We start from the raw sequence: 24,848 nt of genomic DNA, 5'->3' as shown, positions 1-24,848 counted from the left end.
TCGCACAATTGACGGCAAAAGACACAATTACAAAACGTTGGCACAGATTTGGGAGTCACTGTGTATTGGTTGCTGATAATTTCCAAGCGGCGAGCTTCCAGTTGTGATTGGCGGTTGTCGGCCATATGGCTGAAGGTGAAGGCAACTGGATTGACGTCGTTGGAGATAGTATGAGTGGTGGAGCGAGACTGAGAGCTTGCAGTAACGGGAACTATATCGCTGTTTTCCAGTATGGAGTGATCATGATCACTTGCGGGATTTACAGTGGGTGGACTAATTGTCCCAGTGTTTCAACGTTTTTTATTTTCGACTCCATAACTCAACCAATTCTTAGGCTAAGCGGCTAGTTCTATGCTCATTAGTGTTTAGGATAGGGGGTTTTAGGTAAAAGCAGTATAACAACAAAGATAAAGAAATACTGTTAGAACTTGGTATCTCTTTATTAAGTTAAGATAACTAAGATTGAATATGATGAATTCCACATGTAAAAAGTGAGAGTATTTATAGACATGATATGGATAAAGAATTAGGACAGATTTATGATCAATTTGACAGAATAGATGATTACTATTTCTAATTATTAGTTTAGCCTGTTCCTAGCCTGTATTGTCAATTATGCTATTGGGATGGTTTCAGGTAGCTCTGGGCGTAGGACTATTTAGGAGACGGTACGGATGAATATAAAATCCTCTAGTTCCGTGATTGGATATTACGGCTAATAATAATATCTCAGTTAGGATAAATGTTTGCGTGACTTAATGATGGTCCGGTAAGTAATTGTCATTCCTTATTCAACATGCTCATATCATCAATAAACTATATTACAACCATGCCATATTATTTGACTATGTGAAGTTAATATGAATAAAGCTTAATATAAAAATCTAATCAAAGTCTTTTATTGATCTGTTCTGGGAATAATGTTATAAATGATTCCAAAGTTATGTCAACATATTATTTAGGATCATATGAGATTCCTTTTACTAAAATAAAGTGACTATAATCTTATGTATCCTTAACAATTAGAAAGGTCGCGGTCCGTACTACATAATATCAAAAACTCGGATTTCGAAGAGTACACGGTCTGAGTTAATCAACAATAGAAAAAAAACACCGCACTGGGACAATTTTTCCGCTACCCGCTTATTTTGCAATGCATTCTGAACATCTGTCATGTTTTGACATGTCAATAAGATAACAGTCTTATCATTCTAAGCTAAATCTTTACAAATGAGTTTGAATAAGAATAGATCCTAATAATTACCAACTACCCTGAACAGCCAAGTTTCACTTTCATCTCAACAGTTGATTATTTACATCAGTTTATAAAATTTTTCTTATACATGTCAAATCATATCGGTCGTAACTATCTCTTGTCATTTAATCTCAGGTCTTGCTCAACTAATATAAAGAGCCTTGGAATCTTTCTTTAATAAAAGTATTCGACTTTAGAACTATTGTTCGGTCTCGTTAATTCTTCTTTGTCTATTTTAAATACTTAAAACACTTCAACATCGCTTTCTTATCAATCATAAATCACCGGAATTTGCATACCAACCTTATCTATGACAATCTATGACTCGTACCTTTAGTGTAAAGTATAAGTAGCTTTACGTTATCGGTTTTTTTACAATATTCTTAGTCTCTATCTATACTGTACTTTCTCATCTTTATCTTGCCTCAAATGACTCGTACTATCAGCAAATCTGTTCAAAATCAAATCCAATTGCTCTTGGCTAGTAACATGGCATATGAACAAGTTATGGAACGCATTTCCGGATTGAAAAAATTCACTTTAGGTAGGTGCACCAACAAGTTCTTTCCAAACAGAATGAAGGCAGCCTCTGGTCGAAGAGCAACTATTGGTGAAACTACCTAATCATACATCCGTAGACAAGTAATAAAGGGTGAATTCAAGACAGCCAAAGCAGTACATCAATATCTGAATGGTTTGGGGTATACTATTGGTTATTCTGGGGACTTAAAACTTCTTAAAAGTATAAACTTCAGAGCTAAAATTAATGCCAAGAAGCCTCTGCTTAGAGAAACGTTAAGCTTCCAAGTGACATAATACTTAACAGTAAAAATAATAATATAATTATTCTTCATAAATGCATAATGCATAAATATAATTAAAATTTATATTATGTATATTATTCATATTATATGTTTAAACTTGATAGGTTGCTAATTTTACAATTTTTTTTAAAATAAACAGCATTTTTAATTTTCCATATCTTCATAATTGTATGTTTTTTTTTAATTTTCATGATATATGCATAATATATTTACTAATCTGTTTTTTTCTTTATTTTATTTTTTTACATTATTTTATAAATAAGTACTGAATTATATAATTATAATATTAAAAATTTTTTATAAACATTTCTCTGAGTTTAAAATCGTTATATAACAATACATATATGTCGTGACAGAATATATATGAGTAACATAAAATTAAAACTCAATTACTTTAAATTCAAAAATTGAATTTATATATATAAATAAAACTTCTACAATAAATAAGAATGGATCATCCAGATGTAAAACAAATACTACAAAAAGAGTATGAAAAATTAATCCAGAATCAATGGAAGTTTCTAAATAATGAATATATACAGTGACCCACAAAATTGTCCCAATGTTTCGTGATTCTCTCTTCTAGAGCTTGTAGAACCATAGTTATTAAGCTAATGTACACCTTGTTGTATATCATTCAATAGCCAAAGTCATGTATAAGCAAAAGATGTGACGCAAATTCAGATCAAAACAGCGCCAACGGAGATAGAGGAGCTACAAAACAAGCGGTGCATTGGGACAATTTTGTGGCACTTTTGAAAAAAAACGAAAAGCGATGAAATATCGACCCACAAGTTGTACAGATGTACCAAACTGCTTACAAACGCACATCGTATGACTCTAGGTTGATCTTTACTCATTGCTGAAGTTTTAAACTCCTACTGATTTATTACTCGCCCATTATATCTCAACATGAAACAGGTCTCTCAAGATACAGTTGTTCGAGCAATTTCGTTACTTAAACAAGGTAAGTCGGTTCGGGAAGTGGAAGGTGGTACTGGCCTAAGTAAGAGTACTGTTGGGAGTCTCCGAAAAACCCATTGCGTTGGACTTGAAAAGCCAAAAGCTGGTCGGCCCAAGGTGCTATCTGCGGCTGATGAGCGTTACTGTGTGCGCCAAGTGACCAAAAACCGCATGTCTAGCGCAACAAAGGTGGCTAAGGTGCTAGAAAAAGACACCGGAAGAAAAGTAAGTGCCGAAACCGTGTGCAGAACCCTTCGCAAGGCCGGTCTTGGTGCGATTGAGAAGCCAGAGAAGCCTTTGCTTAGTGCTAAAAACATCCGTAAGAGACTTTCTTGGTGTATGGCTCACAAGGATTGGACAATAGATGATTGGAAACGTGTTGTTTGGTCGGATGAGACAAAAATCAACAGATTCAACTCGGATGGACGCACCTGGACTTGGATTCGATCCGGAGAAAGCCTAAAATCGCATCATGTGAAGATGACTGTAAAACACGGTGGAGGCAATATCATGCTGTGGAGTGCCATTACTTATGCTGGAGTTGGTTGGATGTGCAAAATCAATGGTAACATGGATAAAACATTGTACAAAGAGATTTTGGAGGATGAACTGGAGCGTACAATTGAGTATGGAACCAATAAGCTAGGGCTAGAAAGACATCAGGTGATCTTCCAGCATGACAATGATCCCAAACATACGACTAAATTAGTAAAAGAATACCTTAAAGAGCAATCCTACAACATCCTGGAGTGGCCTGCACAGTCCTCTGACTTGAATCCAATTGAAAATATGTGGTCATTATTAAAGAGAAGGCTAAATGATTATGAAACAGCACCAAAAGGCATGAATGAATTATACGAACGAGTAACTAAAGTTGGTATGACTTAATGAAGCCGGAAGAGTGTCAAAAGGTTATAGAAACAATGCCTAAGCGTATAAAACAATGTATCAAGAACAAAGGACGCTGGACTGACTATTAATATCCGATAAATAAACCATTTTGTTTTTTTTCAAAAGTGCCACAAAATTGTCCCAATGCACCGCTTGTTTTGTAGCTCCTCTATCTCCGTTGGCGCTGTTTTAATCTGAATTTGCGTCACATCTTTTGCTTATACATGACTTTGGCTATTGAATGATATACAACAAGGTGTACATTAGCTTAATAACTATGGTTCTACAAGCTCTAGAAGAGAGAATCACGAAACATTGGGACAATTTTGTGGGTCACTGTACCTATTATTAAAAAAAATTATCATAGATCTGAATTACAAGAAATTAATTTTATAGAAAATATAAAAAAAGAAATTTTAGAAAAAATAGGAATTATACCAACATTTGTATTTATAACAGATTATTGTAATAAATTTAATATTCCAGGGCCTTATAGAGATATAGAAAAGAGACTTGTAGTATTATATCATTTATTATGTGGTCTTTCGATTAATCAGATGGAAACTTATTTAAAATACACTAATTTCTTTAAAATGTATAAATTTATTTATATTGACCATTATGATGAATTAAATAATTGGATAAACAATATATTTTATAATTGTTCTTCAAATAAAAACATTAGATTATTACTTTCACATATAAATAATCCAGAAATAGTTAAGCACGTTACTTTAATAATGGATGGGCATCATAATGAAATAGTATATGAGAATGTGACAGTTAAGAAAAGTACATTATATTCATGGAAGCTTAAAAAACCTGGACTTAATACACAGTTTGTTATAGATACAAATGGTATTGTTGTTTTTATATCCGACAGTTTACCATGCAAGGATAATAATGATGATAAAATGTTAATTAATAATGTTAATTTTAATAAATTTTTTACAATATATGATAATATATGCTTTGATGGTTTATATATTAACACATTGCACGAAACAATTGCTAAGTATTCTGTAAGAAATTTAGAAATACATGAAAGTAATTTTACATTTCCTATTAAAAAAGAAAAAAAGAAAAAATTAAATGAAGATGAAGATAAGTTTAATAAATGTATAGCAGGATTTAGATCTAGAATTGAAACGTATTTTGCCGATTTAGGAAAAATATTTAAAAGATTCGATTCTACATGTACAGCATGCTCTTCCATATTTTTCGACATTATAACAATATCGTCAATGAAAGTTCGTACAAAGGGCATGTCTTTAAATATCTGCGTCATTACTCTTTGGAATACGTTTGATAGGAACTTTATTCCAAAAGGAGCACCAACAAACATATACTGCTGACCGTTATATGTAAATGCGGTCTTAGGTTGGTCTTCATCATGAATCTTAAAACGATGAAATGCAGCAGTCAAATCCAAAGTAGTAAAGATTGAGGATCCAGATACAGTGGGTGGAAAAATGGTTCCAATGTTTTTGATTTGCAACTTTAAAGCTTTATATCTTTGGAACTACAAATGGTAACGGCTCACAAAAACATGCATTTTGTAGCGCAATTACAGCTAATATTACTGAAAAAATTTTGCTTGTATTGTTACACAGTCGGGAAAAAATTAAGATTAAATACAAAAACCAACATTGGAACCATTTTTCCACTACAACTGTAGATAAGTTTATTTGTTAATTGGTGGAGCTTCCACCGGAGTTTTTTGGCTAATTATGAGTCATAGTATTCCGACTATCGCCGAAAAAGCCTATTTGACTTATAAAATTAATTTATCCCTGGTCAAACATTTTTTTTTTCCTTTTCTTTCTTTATATATCGAAGCTTTAAGGTACCACTACACATATGGTTCGCGCTCTCTCTAAAAACAAGCAAGAAAACATCAAATCGTTGGTTTTACAGAACAAGCCATATTCAGTGATAATGGAACGTATTTCAAACTTAAAAAAATCCACCTTAAGCAGATATGCCAACAAGTTTTCTCCTGGTAGAGTAACAGCAAACCCTGGTAGGAAGGCTGTTTTAAGTGTTACCACCAAGTCTTATATACGTAATCAGATTATTAATGGTACCCTCAAGACTGCGAAGGCTGTTCATAAGTATCTAGTATGCACTGGCCACACTATCAGTTACTCGGGCACCATTAAGGTTATGAAAAGCATGAACTTCCATGCTAAAATAAAGGTAAAAAAGCCTTTATTGACTAAGGTTCAGAAAGCAAGACGACTAGCATGGGCGGAAGAGCACAAAAACTGGACAAGCGATGACTGGAGACGTATGGTATTCAGTGACGAAACAAAAGTTAATGTTTACGGCTCAGATGGTTGCAAGTACTATTGGAGTCGACCTGATGATAAACTTCAACCCCATCATCTCGACTTAACAGTTAAAGGAGGGGGTGGTAGCATTATGGTATGGGGTTGTATTACCTATGACGGACCTGGTTATGCATGCTGGATTAGTGAAGGCACAATGAAGGCTTCTGATTACGTCGGAATACTTGGTACAACTCTTATGGATAGCCTTGAGTACTATGGTTACCATCCTCAGGACATCTATTTTCAGCAGGATAACGATCCTAAACACACGTCTAAGCTAGCTAGGCAATGGTTCAAGGACAACAACTTCATGTGTGACCATACCTTCAACTGGCCTTCACAAAGTCCAGATCTAAACCCAATAGAGCACATCTGGCACCACCTTAAGCTCAAGTTAAGTGCCTATGATACTAGGGCAAAAGGTGTGCATGAATTATGGAATCGCGTTAAAAAAGAATGGTCTACTTTTACAGCAGAAGACTGTAGGAGATACATAAATAGTATGCCGGATCGTTGTAGGGCTGTAATTGCTGCGAAAGGCGGTCATACAAGATATTAATAAAATAATGCACATAGTGGAAAAATGGTTCCAATGTTGGTTTTTGTATTTAATCTTAATTTTTTCCCGACTGTGTAACAATACAAGCAAAATTTTTTCAGTAATATTAGCTGTAATTGCGCTACAAAATGCATGTTTTTGTGAGCCGTTACCATTTGTAGTTCCAAAGATATAAAGCTTTAAAGTTGCAAATCAAAAACATTGGAACCATTTTTCCACCCACTGTAATTCATGAAAAATATCCGTTATGAGAGGTATAGGAAACTTATCGTCTGGTAATAGAGCATTTATATGTCGAGGATCTAGACATGGTCTTTTGCCAGTTTTATTTCCATTTGCATCCTTTTTATCAGCTAAGGTTAATGGAGAATTCCAGGCCGTATTTACAGGAGCTTTTGTGATGGTACCATTGTCTAACCATTTATTGATGGCTTCATCCAAGACAGGTTTCAATTTATATGCTATGGGATATTGCTTATGATTTACAATTTTTCCTTTTTCCGTGGGTAAGTGGATTATGGATTCAGGTACTGTGCAGAATGCATCTTTGGGTATGTTCATATTTTCTGCAAGTAGAGGATGAATTTTTTCTATGAACTGGGATCGTTCAAGTTCAGTGCCAGCAGGAGAGTTGTTGGGTTTAACAGTGTCATCAATTGAATCATCAAAGATGACTTCATTATCATCCCAATTATGAGCGACTCCAGTGAGAGCAATACCCAAATGACTTAAAATATCAAGGCCGAGAATGACATTACATTTATCATCTTCATTAAAATCCATAATCTCAAATGAATGGTGGAAAGTCTTTCCATTATATTTCAATTCAAGTGGTTCAGTAATACCAATCCTTTTTACAACATTATCCTTTCCAGCTAAATTAATAAGACCAGTTTTATGATAGAATTTAACTTTATTTATTTCAATAAATTTTCTATTTATGACTGATATTTCTGCACCAGTGTCAATTAAACCAAGTGCTCTATTCGTCTGGATGATTATAGGAGTATATAAAGAAAAGGAATTGTGAGTCAACAAGTCATTTTTCTCTTGTTTTATTGCTCTTATGCACTTACCAAGTTGCATTTTATCCTCTAGTTCATCATCAGTACTAGATTTCTTGTTATTTGATTGTCTCTTGGCAAATTCATTCCATGCCTTAGTAGAGGGATGATCAAGTTTTTTAACGTTTTGCGTTCGTTTTTCTATCTTCCTTACTGTGCTCTTATTCTTTTGAGCAAAGAATTCCATGCACTTATGTCCCTTGAACCATGTATCTTTACAATATAGACACTTTTTGGAACTGGAGGAGTCAGAAGAGCTTGAAGAGGTGAAGTGACCATTAGAACTTTTTTGTTTCTTTATAAAGTCACCATTTGAGGACTCAGAATGACCTCTTTTTGCACCCTTAAAGCCATGGCGTTCACCTTTAGAGTGCTTGTATGGGGTAGAAGCAGCATAGGGCTGGTGCTTGTGTACTTCCAAGCCAGAAGCAAGTTTTTCAACTTCTCTGATAGAATTGATGTCTTGTAAGAAAGTAGCACCATAGTTGGATGACAATACCGTTCTTATGTGAAGGTTTAAATCATCATGAAGAGAGTTGATGTATATTCGTGCAAGCATGTTTGAATCCGAACACTGAGCGGTTTGAGCAAGGCGGTTGAAACGAGCAGTGAAATCAGACACCGTTTCATTGTTTCGCTGTTTGGATGAGAATAGGCGTCCAAACATTTCAATTGCCTTGGCAGGGTTTTCAAAGTGCTTGCGTATAATGTCCTTGGCTTCTTCCCAAGAGTACGAAGGGCTGTGTGATTCGATTGTTTCTTGGTACCAATCTAAATTGGCTTCGCCAATGGACAAGGCCATGTAATCACGCCAGTGGACCAAGATGTTTACTTGATTGATCCTGAAAATGCGCTCAAAGGCCTTGAAAAATATTTCAACGGTGTTGAAATATTTCCAGTCATCAGGGTCAGAATCCTTCTTGTCCACCGAAAGATGCAGAATGGGAAGCTCAGAGCGGCTGATCTTGCTGTTATTGAAACTTGACCATTCGTCCTGTGCCGTATGTTCCTTATTGACAGCAGATCTAGGGTTCCCGGCGTGAGACAACATAGGCTTATGCATCCTATTTTTCTTGCATTCATTGTATAGCTCAACTATACCGTTATATCGATATTTAGCCTGTTGAACTACCTCTCTTCCTTGGTTAATTTCATCCATAGAAGCCTGAGGATTTGCATACATACGAGTGAGTTCCACCCGAACTCGTTCAAGGAGGTCATATGCCACCCTTTTAGCATTTTTCATTTCCAATAAATTGTCTTCAGAAGAAGAGGAAATGGCTCGGTTATCTTCATTTATAGACAACTCATTTAAAGAGCTAGCATAGTCTTCCGTTTCCTTTAAGACAGCATCAGCGACTTGCTCAGGAGAGTTGATCAATTCCATAGCGTAGTCAATGGGAGCAGGAGCATTGGGAGTAGCAGGAGTAGAGTTACCAGTAGCAGACATCTTGATTTTAGAACAATATCGTGGTATATTCACTTAAAAAAATGTGATATTTGAGGTTTTATAATATAAAAAGTACTAAGTCAATCAACAAATGTAAAAATAAGTGAGACTCAAAGTAGATTGTCCTTTATTCAAGTTAAAAATATGAGGGTATTTATACTTTTCTAATCACGGCTAAATATTAATATTTACAGTATATGACTATTGATTATTAATCGATATTAGACAATGAGTTATTTATATGATTGGCATAGTTTAACATCTTCTTATCAAGAAGTAATTATTAATCCTGATCCAGGAACTTATTAGAATATTCTGGAGTGGATCGGGATTTTATTTGAAGTGGCGTAATACAATGTCCAATATTCCTAATTCGGAGGACCATTGTTCGTAGTAACTTATATTATTACTTTATTACATGTGTAAATACCACAACGATGAGACAGCTGACTTGCTCGACAAGTTAGTTGAGAAGCGTGATCTTGAAGAAGATGAGTCGAAAAGAAAGACTCTTAAGATCCAAATACGCGAGTACAGGGAAGATTTGGACTACTACGAGGAACGTATTACCAAGCTTGAGGTTAGCGCTAATGAAATTAGCCAAAAGATAAATGAGGTTGGGAACAATGCCAACAATACTCGTGAGTCTGAGCCTACTGTCCCCATCAAGGTCATACCTCCCTTTCGCCTGTTGGTCAGTGCTGCTTACAATCCTAAGTATTACTCTTCCAGCAAGGTCAGTCCTGATGATGTGAAGAATGACAATGCCTTTAAGACAGTAAAGGACTTCATCAGGAAGTTTGAGGCCATCGTGAAACATTATGGTGTCAACATTGACAAGAACTGGCTAGGATATCTCCAGTTGTCCATTGAAAATGGCCAGGATGATAGGAGCATCAATTGGTTCCAACATAAGCTGACTGTCGCTGATTTCAAAAACAGCAATTGGGAAGGTGCCAAGACCGCTCTCATAGGCAAGTTTGGTGAATCCTTCACCTACTTGCAGTATCGTCAAAAGCTGATGAGAATCAAGCAGCCCAACGGCGAGTACTTGAACATGTATGTGGACAGATACATAGATCTTTTGACCAAAGCCAAGTTTGCGGACAGTCCGCTGGCAGTGATGCATTTCCTGGGCACATTGCTTCCACCTGTCAAGGATTGTTTGGAGAGAAGACTGGCTGAAATACGTGCCAAGAAGAATGCTGATTTCATCTTGGAAGATGATACGTTGTCGAAAATCCAGACAATCATAGAAAACAACAAGATGCATTTCATAGAAGAATGCAAGAAGATCTTCCCTGGTTTGAAAAATCAGGAACGATCTCAGTTCAAGCCTGCCGACAAGAAGGCACCAAAGCAAATAGAAACGAATAGAAAGTTTCATGGCGACGAGCAGAGGTACTTTCCCGAAAACAAGAATAGGGAAAGAAATTTCCATAAAAGGCCGGCACACAGCGCGCCTAAATGTCGCTATTGTAATAGACGAAGATAAAAAGAAATAAAAAAGCACCAAAACGATAATTACTTTGAGATACTTTTTATTCTTGATTATATCCAAGTTAAAGTTGTCCTTTTTTCAATCAGGATTTAGGTGGGATATTTATATTCTTTTGAATGATAATTCATGGGGACGATTGAGTTAAATCAATTGGTTCTTTCTTGATGTTTCATTCTGGATTGGGGCATTGTCATCATATCTTGTTCCATGGAATCTTATCTTGTATAATTATATTATAAATCGTTGTTCTAAGCTACTAGTGTTGCATTTATAAATAGTCATCCATGGAATCGTTGTTTAAGACGGCACTTGTATTTTGTTCCTGAATGGTTATTGGGGGTGATTGGCACTTCAGGCCACGATGGATAAATCATAATATCTACAGCTATAGCGGAGCTAGAATAACAATCCAAAAATAGAAACTAAGGTTATAAGACAAGCAGAATCGAATGGCGCTGTTTAATTTTTGAAGTTCCGAATATTTCCCGATTTAGTCTAGAATAATGGGGCGTTTCTTATGTGAAGCACCTTTGTTCCCAGTTAGTTTTGTATCATTTGGTACATCGGTAATTTTCAAAAATAGTAAGCACCATATAATATTTTTAAACATGTTTAACGGTCTTCAAAATATTTATGGAAGTCCATTGGATGTTTATAAACCACTTTTTTCCAGAAATTACAAAATAGCTTAATTGGAAATATGGCTCATTTGAATCTTGATGTCACGAGTTCAATCCACCCAATGACCATTTTATACTTTTGCGATAACTGATTAAGTTTTCCCTTTTATTTATTTTACAGCTGAAATGTTTTTGTAGGTCACAAGAACTTCTTTTTGAGGGTTGATGTTGTGATAAAGAAGTCAAAAAAATGGTGTAACAAAGAAGTCAAAAAATGAAAAAAGTCAAGAAAATGTTAAAGGTCAAAAAAGTGAAAAAGTCAAGAAAATGAAAAAAGTCAAAAAGAAAAAAAAATTAACAATATAAATATCCCAACTATTTAGATGAAGAAAAAGGACAGTACAGTTCTACTCACATTTTTATTTTATATATTTTATTCAATAAACAGGCAACCTTCTCATAAAAAGTTCCTGATCCCTTTAATTTTTTTTATCTTTACCTTTATTTGATCTTAATTAAAAGATCTGGTAGTCACTACAGTACCTTACTTTAAAAATTTCAAGAAAAACTTCTCTAAAACACTCAACTCAAAACACAAACCAACAAAAAATAGCAATAGAAAAAATTAAAAGATAAAAGATTATAAAAAATGTTAAAAAGATAAAAAATGTTGAAAATATAAAAATGGTCAAAAAAAATAAGAAAAGCAAAAAAGAAAAAAAAAATATCATACATATGTATATATCCCATCTTTTTGTGAAGAAATTGTTGGTCAGTTTAAATAAATCATATGTTTTTACGCAGTAAATAACAAACTTTAACAAGTCCCTGTTTACCTAAACTTTTTACTCTACTTTAACTTTTATCAAGAAACATCGTATTGATCTTACACATAAGATCTGGTGGTCACTACTTATCAAACATCTGCTTAAACCCTATATAAAACAACAACTTACAAGGCAATCACAACCTTAAATTAAGCTTTATAAGCAAACTTAACTCAAATTAACTCACTTACAGAAAGACAACCTTAAATAGCAGCATAACTATATGCTAACTTTAATTTGCAAAGCAAAAGCGCTATTATCATGTGCTCTTGCTTAATTATAATTTTTCTTTGCCTAAAAAGTACTCACTGTTGTGATTTTTTCACTGCACCTACCATGTGTTGTAGAACAGAGTCTGATCATAACGGACATTGAATAATCACAACTAAAAGAAGTATATTAAAATTGATAAAAGATAATAATTTAAATCTTTATTAAATAAAATATACTCTTCTTCTTTTTTATATAAAACTATCACTATTAGATTCATTCTATAAAGTAAACATGAATACTAAATAAGTCATGATCTTTACTATTCATCATTTCTGTAAATGAATAATAATGGATCAGGTACCTAGTCAACTTTGATCTGACTGGAGGCATTTCATATAAATATATCTTTCCTCTCATTGAAGATGGGACAATTCTCCCAGATCAGTTAAAGAACAATAAGATCTATAAAAACAACGAATTAAAATTTTTCATAATCGATTCAGTGATCATTCTTCAATCAAACGTGTCAATTATTGGATCTACGCTCATAACTACTCATTTACCCGCCAACTGATAGAAGAATATAAGTAGTAGACTTTGTAATGATTTCTTTTTAACAATTAAGATTGTCTTAAATAAAGTTCAGTCTCAAAAAGTATTCTTTTGGTTTATCTTTGTTATTACCTTTACCAGAACATAACACTATGAACTATAAACACACATCGAAAAACAAAAAAAGTAGCAAAGAAATGTACCAAATCCAATAAAAAATAATTTACAGTTTTTTTTTAATTCAAATTATAATGAGAATAACACATTTTATTAGAACATTTAAATTTAACTAAGAATAGATTTGTAATCAACAAAACATTATAAAAACGATAAGCATTAATATTTTTAAATGATATTCAAGAATAATATCACGATATTATATAACAGTATATAGGTTATTACTGTTGTAGAACAGTAACTGATTGTAGTTAGCGTTGATAAATATAAGTCTTAATACAAGATCATAATTAAAATAAAATAAAATACAAGTTTATTTAAATAAGATCATACAATCAATTCCAATTAAACATGTTCTTTTAGAATATGTATTGTACTCATGACAGTTCTTTGATAAGAAGAAGTATCAACTAAAATAACCAAATCCAATCCAATGTCAGGAATATTGCTAATCTTTCACATAATTGAAATAACGCGTAAAATAACGTTATTCAAATCAGTGAGGAATTCCCAGAATAAAAGATAATCTATAACAGACATACAAAAGAACAAATGAAAAGTTTTCATAATCATAAATAGAGATGACACTTGATAAAGCACCTGAAAGAGTAGAAGAACGTTTACAATGCAAGATATCAAGTCATTCACTCAATAAGATATAAATATCTGCCTTCAATTAGAATAATTTTTACTTTAACTTAAACTGAAATAAAGATCAGACTCGAAACGTTCACAAACTGTTTCTTTATTTTTGTTTTTACCTCTTGTTTTCTATTATCTTAACAATTACAATTAGTTTTTTTACGACTAATGTTTGAACCATAATGAAGAAATAACGATATTTTAAGAATCGAGGAAGCAATGTGATCCTTACATAATATCAATGATGTTATTTAGTTAAAAAACTTAGTATCTATATTACATTCATCAAAAGATGCTTAGAAATAAGCTTCCATTTGGTATGCATGCTCGGACAGTGGATGATGCCACTTTGCAAGACATCCTTGTTATAGCATATACGCTAAGAACCCTAAATCGGTCGCAAAAATTTTGGCGGCCATATCGATGTTTCATATAACTGCCATACATCAGTAATGTTAGAATTCAAGAAACATACAAAGGAGTTGGCGATTGCTAATCCTTCACAAAAGTAAATGAGGGCAAGCTGAGGAAATCAGATGCTTACAGTGCCAGATGAGCTCCAAAATTCAATTTTTCAGATTCCATTCAAACTTCTACCCAATATAGCGTACTATTGGATAAGTCATTTCCCAAAGTCTCGGAGTGTGAAATCAAATATTCGCTCCGCAATCATAAAAAAAGTGCAGACATGCTATAAATTTAAGGGTCACATAAAATTGTTTCTATTCGATGGTTTTTAGTAAAAATTTGCATACCATAAGCTCTAACTGATTAAAGTACTTGTGCAAAATCTCCGCCAAAATCTCCGAAATTACTATTTTTTTATTGCTGTTTTTAACATATTTCTCTTCATCAAATACAGATATTTTAGCAAAGCTATAACACCTATTGTTGGACCATATAGTTACACAAATGTTCAAAGTCTTATTAAAATCTGTAAAGAAGTCATTGATATAGAGCGTGCCCAAAAAAATTGCATACCGCCTATTTTCAAGCGCAGATATCTACAACAAATAGTCGGAATTGGAAAACGAAAATGGTACCAATCGATGCGCAATGACCAAAAATATATATTTCCATATTTGTAATGTAGTTATAGCGCCGATTGAACCGTAAATATCATGATTTATCCATCGTGGCCTGAAGTGCCAATTGTCCGTTATTGGGTTTGAGTAAACTCGGTTACTAAATAAGTACAGAAAGACTGAAACCTAATAATGGAGACAACAGGAGCTATTAAGGCACCAATCGGATTATCGATAGGATTATTTCTCAATCATTCGTTTAGATCAATAAAGTTACTATGCAAGAAAAACAATATTCTATTCTGACATACATAGTCTCAATGCAACTTAATACATTGGATCATAAAAGAGATTATGCAAAGACTCATTACTATAACAAGTTGGTATTATATATGCAAGACATTCATTACTCTTTATGATATAATTCATCGTCAGATCTTTATGATTCAACTATGCTAGTGTTGGAGATGTTTGGTTTATAGCATAATTTATTATTTTATTATGTCTACCTATGTCATGTTTTGACATGTCAATAAGATAACAGTCTTATCATTCTAAGCTAAATCTTTACAAATGAGTTTGAATAAGAATAGATCCTGATAATTACCAACTGCCCTGAACAGCCAAGTTTCACTTTCATCTCAACAGTTGATTATTTACATCAGTTTATAAGATTTTTCTTATACATGTCAAATCATATCGGTCGTAACTATCTCTTGTCATTTAATCTCAGGTCTTGCTCAAACTAATATAAATAGCCTTGGAATCTTTCTTTAATAAAAGTATTCGACTTTAGAACTATTGTTCGGTCTCGTTAATTCTTCTTTTTCATATTTTAAATACTTAAAAACACTTCATTTTTTTTAACGAATTCTGAACTCTTAATCGCAAATACAAATATGGTTAAAGAAGATCAAACTCCTAGTCCTTTTACTCATGGTGAAACTGATACGTTTGAAACGAATATGGAAGAAATACCAAAGGCCATTGAAGATACTGAAATGACCAATGCTGAAGAAACCTCATCCCCTATGGCAACAAGTCATGTAGCAAGTGATGATAAGCCCGTTGATGCTGTTATGGGTTTAAGAGTTACTTTAGAGAACCTTAGACAGCAAATTGCTCACGCTGTGATATCTGGTGCCCCACAAGAACACCTCAAAGGGTTACAAGAGCGAGCAGTGACCATTAAGAACTGTATCATGTTTTTAGATGAAGCACAGGCTTTTTGCGTCTCTCCTTCTACGCCTACAGGTGAAGCGGTCCTTGGTCCTGGCAACCATTTAAACACTTCTTACCCTCGTTCCGCTCATGTCATCCCACCTGACCTTCCCATCTGGCAGTGGCAGGGTAATGTATGGAGAAAAGAAGCAGATGTGCACGATTCAGTGGAAGATTTACTGGATACTTTCGCTCTCATCGTTGAATCAAATGGGCTATCCATAGATTCTAGCTGGTCCCGATTAGTGCCTATCAAAATGAACAGGGATCAGCGATCATGGTTCAATGAAGTCCTTAAGGGTCGCAACTTGGTATGGTCTGAAGTCAGAAGTATCATAGTCAAAACATACGCTGCACAAGACGTAGCACAAGAGCTAGAGTATATGGACCAACTCTTGTCCCTTAAAATGGTTCCAGCAGAATCCATAGAAGCCTTCACTGATAGATTCCAAAGAATCCGCAGGGCAGCTAAGTGGGACGATGACATCAGGACTGCCTCCATATACAAACGAGCTTTACCAGCATTTTTGCGGCAAGAGGTCTCTCGCTCCTTGTTGAACCTAGGAAGAGATCAGCAAGACTCTGTCGCAAAAGTCGCTGCCAAGGCCAGGGTGGTACTGTCATCCAACTTGTGTTCTGAGGGTAGCCCATCACCTCGCCAAGACTCCGTCCCTGTCAAGTCTTTATCTATGTCTCTCGCATCAAATGGAACAGAGGCATCTAAGTACAACCCTAGGAACTCACATTTGTTGAGCAACTTACAGGGTATAACTAAGAAGTCCTCTTCCCCTGGTAACGTCAAAAATAAGTTCCATTGTGCCATCCATGGTCTGGCCAATCATCCTACAGACAAGTGCAACAAGTACAAGAATTTGTTGAGCCAAAGCTCTTCATCGGTGAGCCCTTCCCCCACTACCACCAATCCGCCAATGTCTTTTGTATCTGTTGCCAAAAAATGCTTTCGTTGCTCTGGTAACGTTCCATGGTCCAGGGAATACGCTGCTATCTGCCCACGAGATAAGCCCTACCATGGTCCAAGTAAGGCCATCCGTTCCGCTCGCTTGGTTACTTCAAGTTCTAATGGTAGCAAGCTCAACCTCACCATCACTCCTCAAGCTAGGCCACAACAGGCATCTTCCAAGGTGTCTAGCGGTGATAGCAACTTGATGGACGTAGATGACGAGGGTTATCCAGTCAACTATGATTGTAAGAAATTAACAAAACAGAATGAAGTATTTAAAAGTACTAACCATTCTTTAATTGTACCTATCACAATAGAGAACGTGAACACTATGGCCCTGGTTGATAGTGGTTCCTCCTTTAGCACGATAGACATCAATTTTGTTAATAAATATAATATTGCAGTTGATAGAAATGTATCTGGTTCCGTTATACTTGCTACAAGTGATAATGTTAGTAAACGTTTCGGTACAACCAAATTTCCATTAAGTGTTATTTACGGTGATAATGATAAAAATCTTATTCATACATCCCATTCTTTTGAAGTCCTTCCTCTTTCCTTGGATACTGAAGTTGTAATAGGATTAGATCTAATGCACAAGTTGAACATTCTTGTTACCAACTTAGCCATCAGACATCCTAATCTTGCACCAGTTATTGACAAAGAGATTACGGATGATACACCTGAACCTAACAAAGCTCCTTACGGTACACGTGAGCAACAAGTTCATTTCCATAATGCTATTAAACCATTTGTTGATCAAAATGCCTTAATACCAAAGAATTCATTCTGTACTGTACCCGAGTCAGTTATACGTTTAGATACTGTTAAAGGAAAAGCCGCTTACCGTGCACCATATCGTACTCCTTTTAAATTACTACCGATCATGCGTGAATGTATTGACACTTGGTTAAAGGATGAAGTTATTGAACGTGCATCACCTAATTCGGATTGGAATTCTCCTTTAACATTGGCACCTAAGAAAGACTTGCTTGGTAATCTCACAGGACATCGACCCTGTCTCGATCCTCGCTTGTTAAATTCTATTCTCGTGTCAAACGATAGACATCCTATTCCAAAGATTGAAGAGATTTTCGATCAATTACAAGGATCAACTATCTTTACCACTCTTGATCTTCGACAAGCATTTCATCGATTCCAAATCTACGAACCTGATCGTGTTAAGACCACATTCACTTTTGAAGGTCAACAATACCAATTTAGAGGTTGTCCATTTGGATTGAAACATATTGCTTCCCGTTATCAGCGAGTGATTAATATTGTATTACGTGATTTACCTTATGCACAGGCTTTTGTTGATGATATCATCATATTTTCCAAGTCTTATGAGGAACACATCACACATGTGCAAAACATAATTCAGAGATTAACTAAAGTGAACTTGATCCTTAACCCAGACAAATGTCATTTTGCGCAGTCTACTGTTTACTTGCTTGGTTTCTGTGTTGATGCCAAAGGGTCTCGACTCGATCCTCGTAAAGTTACAAACGCTTTGACTTGGCCTAGACCTTCATCTGGAAAAGAGATTCAACGCTTTTTAGGACTGGTAAATTATTTTAGAAAATACTTGCCAAATATTTCTGAGGTCACTGCGCCTTTGGACAAATTACGTTTCGAAGGTAAACTTGATAAACTTTGGACATCTGAACAAGAAAGTGCTTTTGAAAAGATCAAGTCATTATTGTCTTCTGCGCCACTTCTTCATCATCCAGATTTAGAACAACCTTTTTACGTTGCTACTGATGCTAGTAACTATTCAATTGGTGCTGTTCTTTACCAAGTTATCAAAAATGAGACTCGATATATCGGTTTCATGGCACGCTCACTTTCTACATCTGAAAAGAATTATTCTACCACTAAACGTGAGCTATTAGCAGTGATATTTGCACTAAAGAAGTTTCATCCATTTTTGTGGGGTAATCCATTCACCTTATACACTGATCACAAGGCCTTGACTTATCTCCACACTCAGCCTGTAGCTAATGCTATGATGATCAATTGGCTGGACACTATACTGGATTATAACTTCAAAATCATCCATCGACCTGGTATTCAAAATATTCTGCCAGATGCTTTGTCGCGTCTTTTTGAACCTGAAAAAACGCTGGAGGGGGATAATAAAACCATCAAAACAATTGTCACTTCACAAATTATCAATTCTAACGGATCAATTCTTACATCCAGAATGATGATGCCTGCTGACTTGATGACCCCAGCACCAGAAGACAGACGAAAGCTACTCATGGGTACACACTTAGAAGGACACCGTGGAGCTCAAGCAATCGTAACAGCTTTACATAGTGATGGTATTCACTGGACAAAGCTCAAGGAAGATGCGCTTGAAATAATACGTAGTTGTCCTGATTGCCAAAAATTCAATATCGCAAAACACGGATACAATCCCTTGACCTCAATCTATGCTGATGCACCTTGGGATCACATCTGTATCGATACAGCCGGACCTTTCCCTACTTCAGTACAAGGTAATCAATACATCCTTCTGGTAGTGGACGTCTTCACACGATATTGTGTACTCAAAGCCTTGCCCGATAAATCTTCTCTCACTATTGCACTTGCATTAAGGAGTATCTTATCGCTCTTTGGTCGACCAAAAATTATCCAAAGTGATAATGGTACTGAGTATGTCAATGAAATCGTCAGACTGTATGTTGAATCATCCGGTATTGATCATCGTCTCATATCAGCTTATCATCCCCGAGCTAACGGTATAGTCGAACGATGGGTTGGCAAAGCAAAAAATATTTTGTACAAAAGATTACAAGGCAGAACTGAGGATTGGGACTTGTATGTTGACAGTACCCAAGAAGCCCTCAACAATACGCATACAGCTTTACACGGCACTAGACCTTTCTCATTGATGTTTGCAAGACGTCCCAATGAAAACAAGGATTATAATAACGTGCTGGACAAAACTAAATCGCCTGAAACAATGAAACAGTTAGAAACTAGAATCAACGAGTTTAATGACACTGTCTTACCTGCCATTCGTGAAAAAATAAAAACTTCACAAGCTGCTTCTCGAGACAAGTTCAACCAAACTCACAGAATTCTAACCGATATCCCCACTGGTAGTCAAGTCACGCTCAAGAATGTAAACCGTGTTGCAAAAAGTGATCCCCTCTACGTTGGTAATTACACTGTCAAAAGAAAAACTCAAGGTGGTTCATACGTGTTGGTTGATGCAACTGGAGCACTCTTACCAAGAGATGTACCTCCATCGCAAATAAAGGTTATTTCCCAGGAAGTATCCTTATCCAATACTGATCAATCTGAATCATACGATGTTGAGGCAGTTTTACACCATAAGGGATCACCGGGTAATTACTTATATAAAGTTCGATGGAAAGGTTATGGAGAAGAAGATGACACTTGGGAACCGGCTAGTCATTTCCATGATTACAGACCGATCCAAAAGTATTGGTCACGTATAAGTGAACAAGAACCAGCGCGCGAGGTTCAACTTGTTCCTAAAAAAGATACAACCAAGAAAAGAAAAAATGTGCATCGCAATGTAACTAACTCTAAAAGAAACAGACGTTAACACATTGACCTTCTTCCACCCAACTTTCATTAACTATACATATATGTTACCAGCAAATAACGCAATTATAAAATATTTACAAGGATAGTAAAAAATGGAATTTTTTCTCATGCCTTAATATTTTTCAATTTGCACATTTGTACGCAGTCACATTTACAGACAAACATCACTTTAGCAATAAATTCCTGTTTAGGGTTTATTATCGCCTAAATGCTTTGTTCCATTCTTGAACACTATACTTTATATGTTTACATAAAGAGCCACTATACGTTATATGACTTCACCCTACCAAGCACCTATTTCTTACAACAAATAGAGCTCATCTTGACATCTCAAACCTCATTTCGACATTCAGTTAAACAAACATCTTTTTACTTGCCACATTAATCCCAGAAAAGATAATTACAACCTGGAAGGGGGCAATGTCATGTTTTGACATGTCAATAAGATAACAGTCTTATCATTCTAAGCTAAATCTTTACAAATGAGTTTGAATAAGAATAGATCCTGATAATTACCAACTGCCCTGAACAGCCAAGTTTCACTTTCATCTCAACAGTTGATTATTTACATCAGTTTATAAGATTTTTCTTATACATGTCAAATCATATCGGTCGTAACTATCTCTTGTCATTTAATCTCAGGTCTTGCTCAAACTAATATAAATAGCCTTGGAATCTTTCTTTAATAAAAGTATTCGACTTTAGAACTATTGTTCGGTCTCGTTAATTCTTCTTTTTCATATTTTAAATACTTAAAAACACTTCAACCTATAACAGCTATTGTGGGGAGAAATATACTCCAGGTCACCTTGACAAATGTCGAGAAATAGAAAAACGTCGTGACCATTACTTGAATAAAGATACGGGTTTTAGAGCACGCAAAGATGCACCCAAAAACTACACTGGTAATTTTTCCCAAAGGCGTAGATCATTTGAAGAGAAAATTCATAATGCGAATGATTCACGTATAACGGTTCATAATATTGAGAAGGTTGAGAAACAGACCACTACTGAACCAGAGATCATGCAAACACATCCTGCGGATGAGGTTATGAATGACCTCTTAAATGATGATGAAATCATCAGTCCGTTTCAAAAAGCGTTGAAACAAATTCGGGAGAAAAAGAAGCACAAGCAAGGTAATGTTCGTTGCTATAGTTTAAAAACAAAAGAGGAGACACATCCTACTATGCTTCAAAGCCCTTACTCATTACACACTCCTTTCTTATTGAACGATCATAGATTAATAGCTCTCGTCGACACAGGCGCAGATGTTTCTTTCATAAGTAAAAATGCTGTTAATAAATTGAAACTGCGTATTTTCCCAGTTCATGGTTCATTACTCTTAGCAGATAAAGAAAAAACTGTTAAACGATTGGGTGTGACCGATAAATTAAATGTCGGATACAAAGGGCAAACTGTAGCTCATGAATTTGAGGTGTTAAATATGCATGATAAAGTAGACGCTATTTTCGGGAGGGATATTTTACCAAGGTTAGGAATTCACCTTGTTGGTGTTGCCACCAATTGGGATGATAACAAAGTCAAATTCGATGATTCTATTGAAGACTCAGAATACATTCCAAATGTTTCCAATGCTGGCACACCAGAAGAGCATGAAGCTTTACTACAAGCACTGCAATCTCACATTGATAAAAATCAACAGATTGATGTTCATTCCTTATGTAATCTACCAGAAGCGGTGGTAAAGTTAGACACTCCTCATGGAAAACATGCACATGTCCGGCAGTATCCTATTGCAAATAAGATGATGCCAATCTTTGATGAGGCTGTAAAAACATGGCTCGAGAACGGTGTCATTGTACGTGCACCACCCTCACCATGGAACAGTCCAATCACATTTGCTCCAAAAAAGGATGCGAATGGTAATCCCACTGATTACAGACCATGTATTGATCCTCGTAAAATCAATGCCCTACTAGAGTCTGATAACTATCCATTGCCATTGATCGACGATATTTTTCATGATCTTGCGGGTTCTACGATTTTCACCTCACTCGATCTCAAAAGTGCATTTCATCGATTGCCCATTCGTAAATCAGATCAGGTCAAAACCACTTTTACTCACAGAAACAAACAATACATGTTTCGTTCAGCACCGTTTGGATTGAAACATGTCTCCAGTCATTTCATGCGCATCATGAACCTCATCCTCAGTGATCTATCCAATGTTCATGTATACGTGGATGATATTTTGATTGGCACTCCAGGTGATTCCATGGAAAAGCATTACCAAGCTGTCAGTGCAGTCATTGATAGACTCACTCAACATAACATGATCCTCAATCCTCAGAAATGTCACTTTGGCAAAAGAAGTATTCATCTGTTGGGTTTCTGCATTTCTGAAAAAGGGAAAAGCTTGGATCCACGTAAATTGACAAATATTGCTGACTGGCCCCGTCCCAAAACCGGCAGAGAAATGATGCAATGGCTAGGCACTGTTAATTACTTTCGTGCACACATCCCTTGTGCTGCCACACTCACTGCTCCTCTAGATGCGTTACGAAATGTTGCATTCATAGATGATATTGATTGGACTCCTAAACTGCAAGTTCACTTTCAAAGCATCAAAGGCATATTATGTTCCAACGTTGTTTTGAGTCCATATGATCCTACCAAATCCCTTTATGTTGCCACTGACGCATCTAACACTGGAGCTGGTGCAGTTCTGTTCCAAAAATTTGACGAAAAACAGTCGGATGGACTCACTGTCACCACCATCAAATACCTCGGCTTCATGGCACGTTCTTTATCCCAATCTGAACGAAATTATTCTGTCACTCGGCGTGAACTCCTCGCTATTGTGTTTGCTTTGAAAAAGTTTCACAAATTTTTATATGGTCATCACTTTACCTTATATTCTGATCATCGAGCACTCACATACTTGTTCACGTCAGATGAACTCAACCCCATGATGGTGGGTTGGATGGACACATTATTGTCCTATGATTTTGACATCGTCCATATACCCGGTGTACAAAATGTTTTACCTGATGCTCTTTCACGTCTTTTCCCACCTGAAAAAGAACTGGCAGGGAGTGATTCTAATAACAGCACAGTAAAACACCAAAATCTTGCTTACAAACCAAATCTAAAAAAGGAACATGAATTAAAAATGAAAAAAGAGAACCGAAAAGTGTTCTATGTCCAAAGTCCTACCAAATTCAGTGATAAGGACTATATCACTCCACCATATGAGGATCGACAAGAGATTCTTGATGGAGTCCATAAATTCGGACACTTTGGAGCTGATCATATTGTAAAATCAATCCACAACCAAAACCTACATTGGCCAAATTTATTAGCTGATGCAGTAAATTATGTAAGCAAGTGCAATACCTGTCAGAAGTACAATATTGCTAAAAAGGGTTATAATCCTCATCGACCTGTCTACGCTTATGTTCCTGGGGATGCCTATGCTTTTGATTTAATTGGGCCTTTTCAATCCAGTAGCAACATGTATACATACGTGTTGATTCTAGTCGACATTTGCACCAGATTCTGCGTGTTGAAACCCCTAGTAGACAAAAAGGCAAAAACCGTTGCAGGTGCCATGGTTGATACATTTTCCTTACTCGGCTATCCCAGACACTTTGTATGTAGCGATAACGGCTCTGAATTCAAAAATGAAATTTTAAAGAATCTGTTCAATGCAATGGGTATCGACAAAAGATACACCACACCTTACCATCCCTCAGCAAATGGAGCTGCTGAACGTTACGTTCAATCTGCTAAAAAGATATTAGCAAAGTTCCTTGAAGGTGCCACCGAAGATTGGCATCATTACATTCCATCTGTACAGCTCATGATCAACAATAAGATCTCCACACGCTTGCAGACTACACCTTTTTCATTGATGTTTGCTCGCAACATAAATGACTTCATTGAATACAGGGATGATGCTGGTGAATTAAAAAAGAAGGAGTACATGCCGCACGATGAGTTGCTGAAAAGAATCGACTACATGTCGCAAGTTGTCTTCCCTGCTATACAGGATAGGACCGACCTTTACACCAAAAGGCAAAAGGAAAAAGCTGACAGCAAAAATCGTCAGTCCACATTCCCGGAAGGAAGTTACGTAATGGTGCGTGACAGAGAGCAGTACAATAGCCTCTCACCAGTCTACAAAGGTCCATATCGTGTTGTACGTCAAGTACAAGGTGG

General features: G+C 35.7%; 7 protein-coding genes across 7 annotated transcripts; 6 read left to right on the top strand and 1 right to left on the bottom strand.

Moving 5' to 3' along the window:
- Positions 1-1,684: 1,684 nt before the first annotated feature.
- Positions 1,685-1,879, top strand: RO3G_01619 (uncharacterized protein; the record flags this gene model as incomplete). Its single annotated transcript, XM_067656210.1, has 1 exon — positions 1,685-1,879. One exon carries the CDS (start codon positions 1,685-1,687, stop codon positions 1,877-1,879), a length of 195 nt encoding a protein of 64 aa, XP_067512311.1.
- Positions 1,880-2,991: 1,112 nt separating this feature from the next.
- RO3G_01618 (uncharacterized protein) lies at positions 2,992-3,930 on the top strand (the record flags this gene model as incomplete). Its single annotated transcript, XM_067656209.1, has 1 exon — positions 2,992-3,930. The coding sequence occupies one exon, from the start codon at positions 2,992-2,994 to the stop codon at positions 3,928-3,930; it is 939 nt and encodes a 312-aa protein (XP_067512310.1).
- A 1,863-nt stretch (positions 3,931-5,793) lies between these two features.
- Positions 5,794-6,622, top strand: RO3G_01617 (uncharacterized protein; the record flags this gene model as incomplete). The annotated part of the gene is made up of 2 exons (XM_067656208.1): positions 5,794-6,451; positions 6,612-6,622. 2 exons carry the CDS (start codon positions 5,794-5,796, stop codon positions 6,620-6,622), a joined length of 669 nt encoding a protein of 222 aa, XP_067512309.1.
- Positions 6,623-7,017: 395 nt separating this feature from the next.
- On the bottom strand, positions 7,018-9,339 carry RO3G_01616 (uncharacterized protein; the record flags this gene model as incomplete). The annotated part of the gene is made up of 3 exons (XM_067656207.1): positions 7,018-7,047; positions 7,213-7,736; positions 7,902-9,339. 3 exons carry the CDS (start codon positions 9,337-9,339, stop codon positions 7,018-7,020), a joined length of 1,992 nt encoding a protein of 663 aa, XP_067512308.1.
- A 418-nt stretch (positions 9,340-9,757) lies between these two features.
- RO3G_01615 (uncharacterized protein) lies at positions 9,758-10,834 on the top strand (the record flags this gene model as incomplete). The annotated part of the gene is made up of 2 exons (XM_067656206.1): positions 9,758-10,740; positions 10,825-10,834. The coding sequence occupies 2 exons, from the start codon at positions 9,758-9,760 to the stop codon at positions 10,832-10,834; spliced, it is 993 nt and encodes a 330-aa protein (XP_067512307.1).
- A 4,961-nt stretch (positions 10,835-15,795) lies between these two features.
- RO3G_01614 (uncharacterized protein) lies at positions 15,796-20,661 on the top strand (the record flags this gene model as incomplete). Its single annotated transcript, XM_067656205.1, has 2 exons — positions 15,796-17,323; positions 17,483-20,661. 2 exons carry the CDS (start codon positions 15,796-15,798, stop codon positions 20,659-20,661), a joined length of 4,707 nt encoding a protein of 1,568 aa, XP_067512306.1.
- Positions 20,662-21,687: 1,026 nt separating this feature from the next.
- On the top strand, positions 21,688-24,584 carry RO3G_01613 (uncharacterized protein; the record flags this gene model as incomplete). Its single annotated transcript, XM_067656204.1, has 4 exons — positions 21,688-21,802; positions 21,914-23,997; positions 24,052-24,480; positions 24,579-24,584. 4 exons carry the CDS (start codon positions 21,688-21,690, stop codon positions 24,582-24,584), a joined length of 2,634 nt encoding a protein of 877 aa, XP_067512305.1.
- Between the last annotated feature and the right edge of the window lie 264 nt (positions 24,585-24,848).

This window comes from Rhizopus delemar, genomic scaffold, assembly GCF_000149305.1.
Source record: "Rhizopus delemar RA 99-880 supercont3.1 genomic scaffold, whole genome shotgun sequence".
Taxonomy (NCBI): domain Eukaryota; kingdom Fungi; phylum Mucoromycota; class Mucoromycetes; order Mucorales; family Rhizopodaceae; genus Rhizopus; species Rhizopus delemar.
This window is presented reverse-complemented; position numbering and strand designations above follow the sequence as displayed.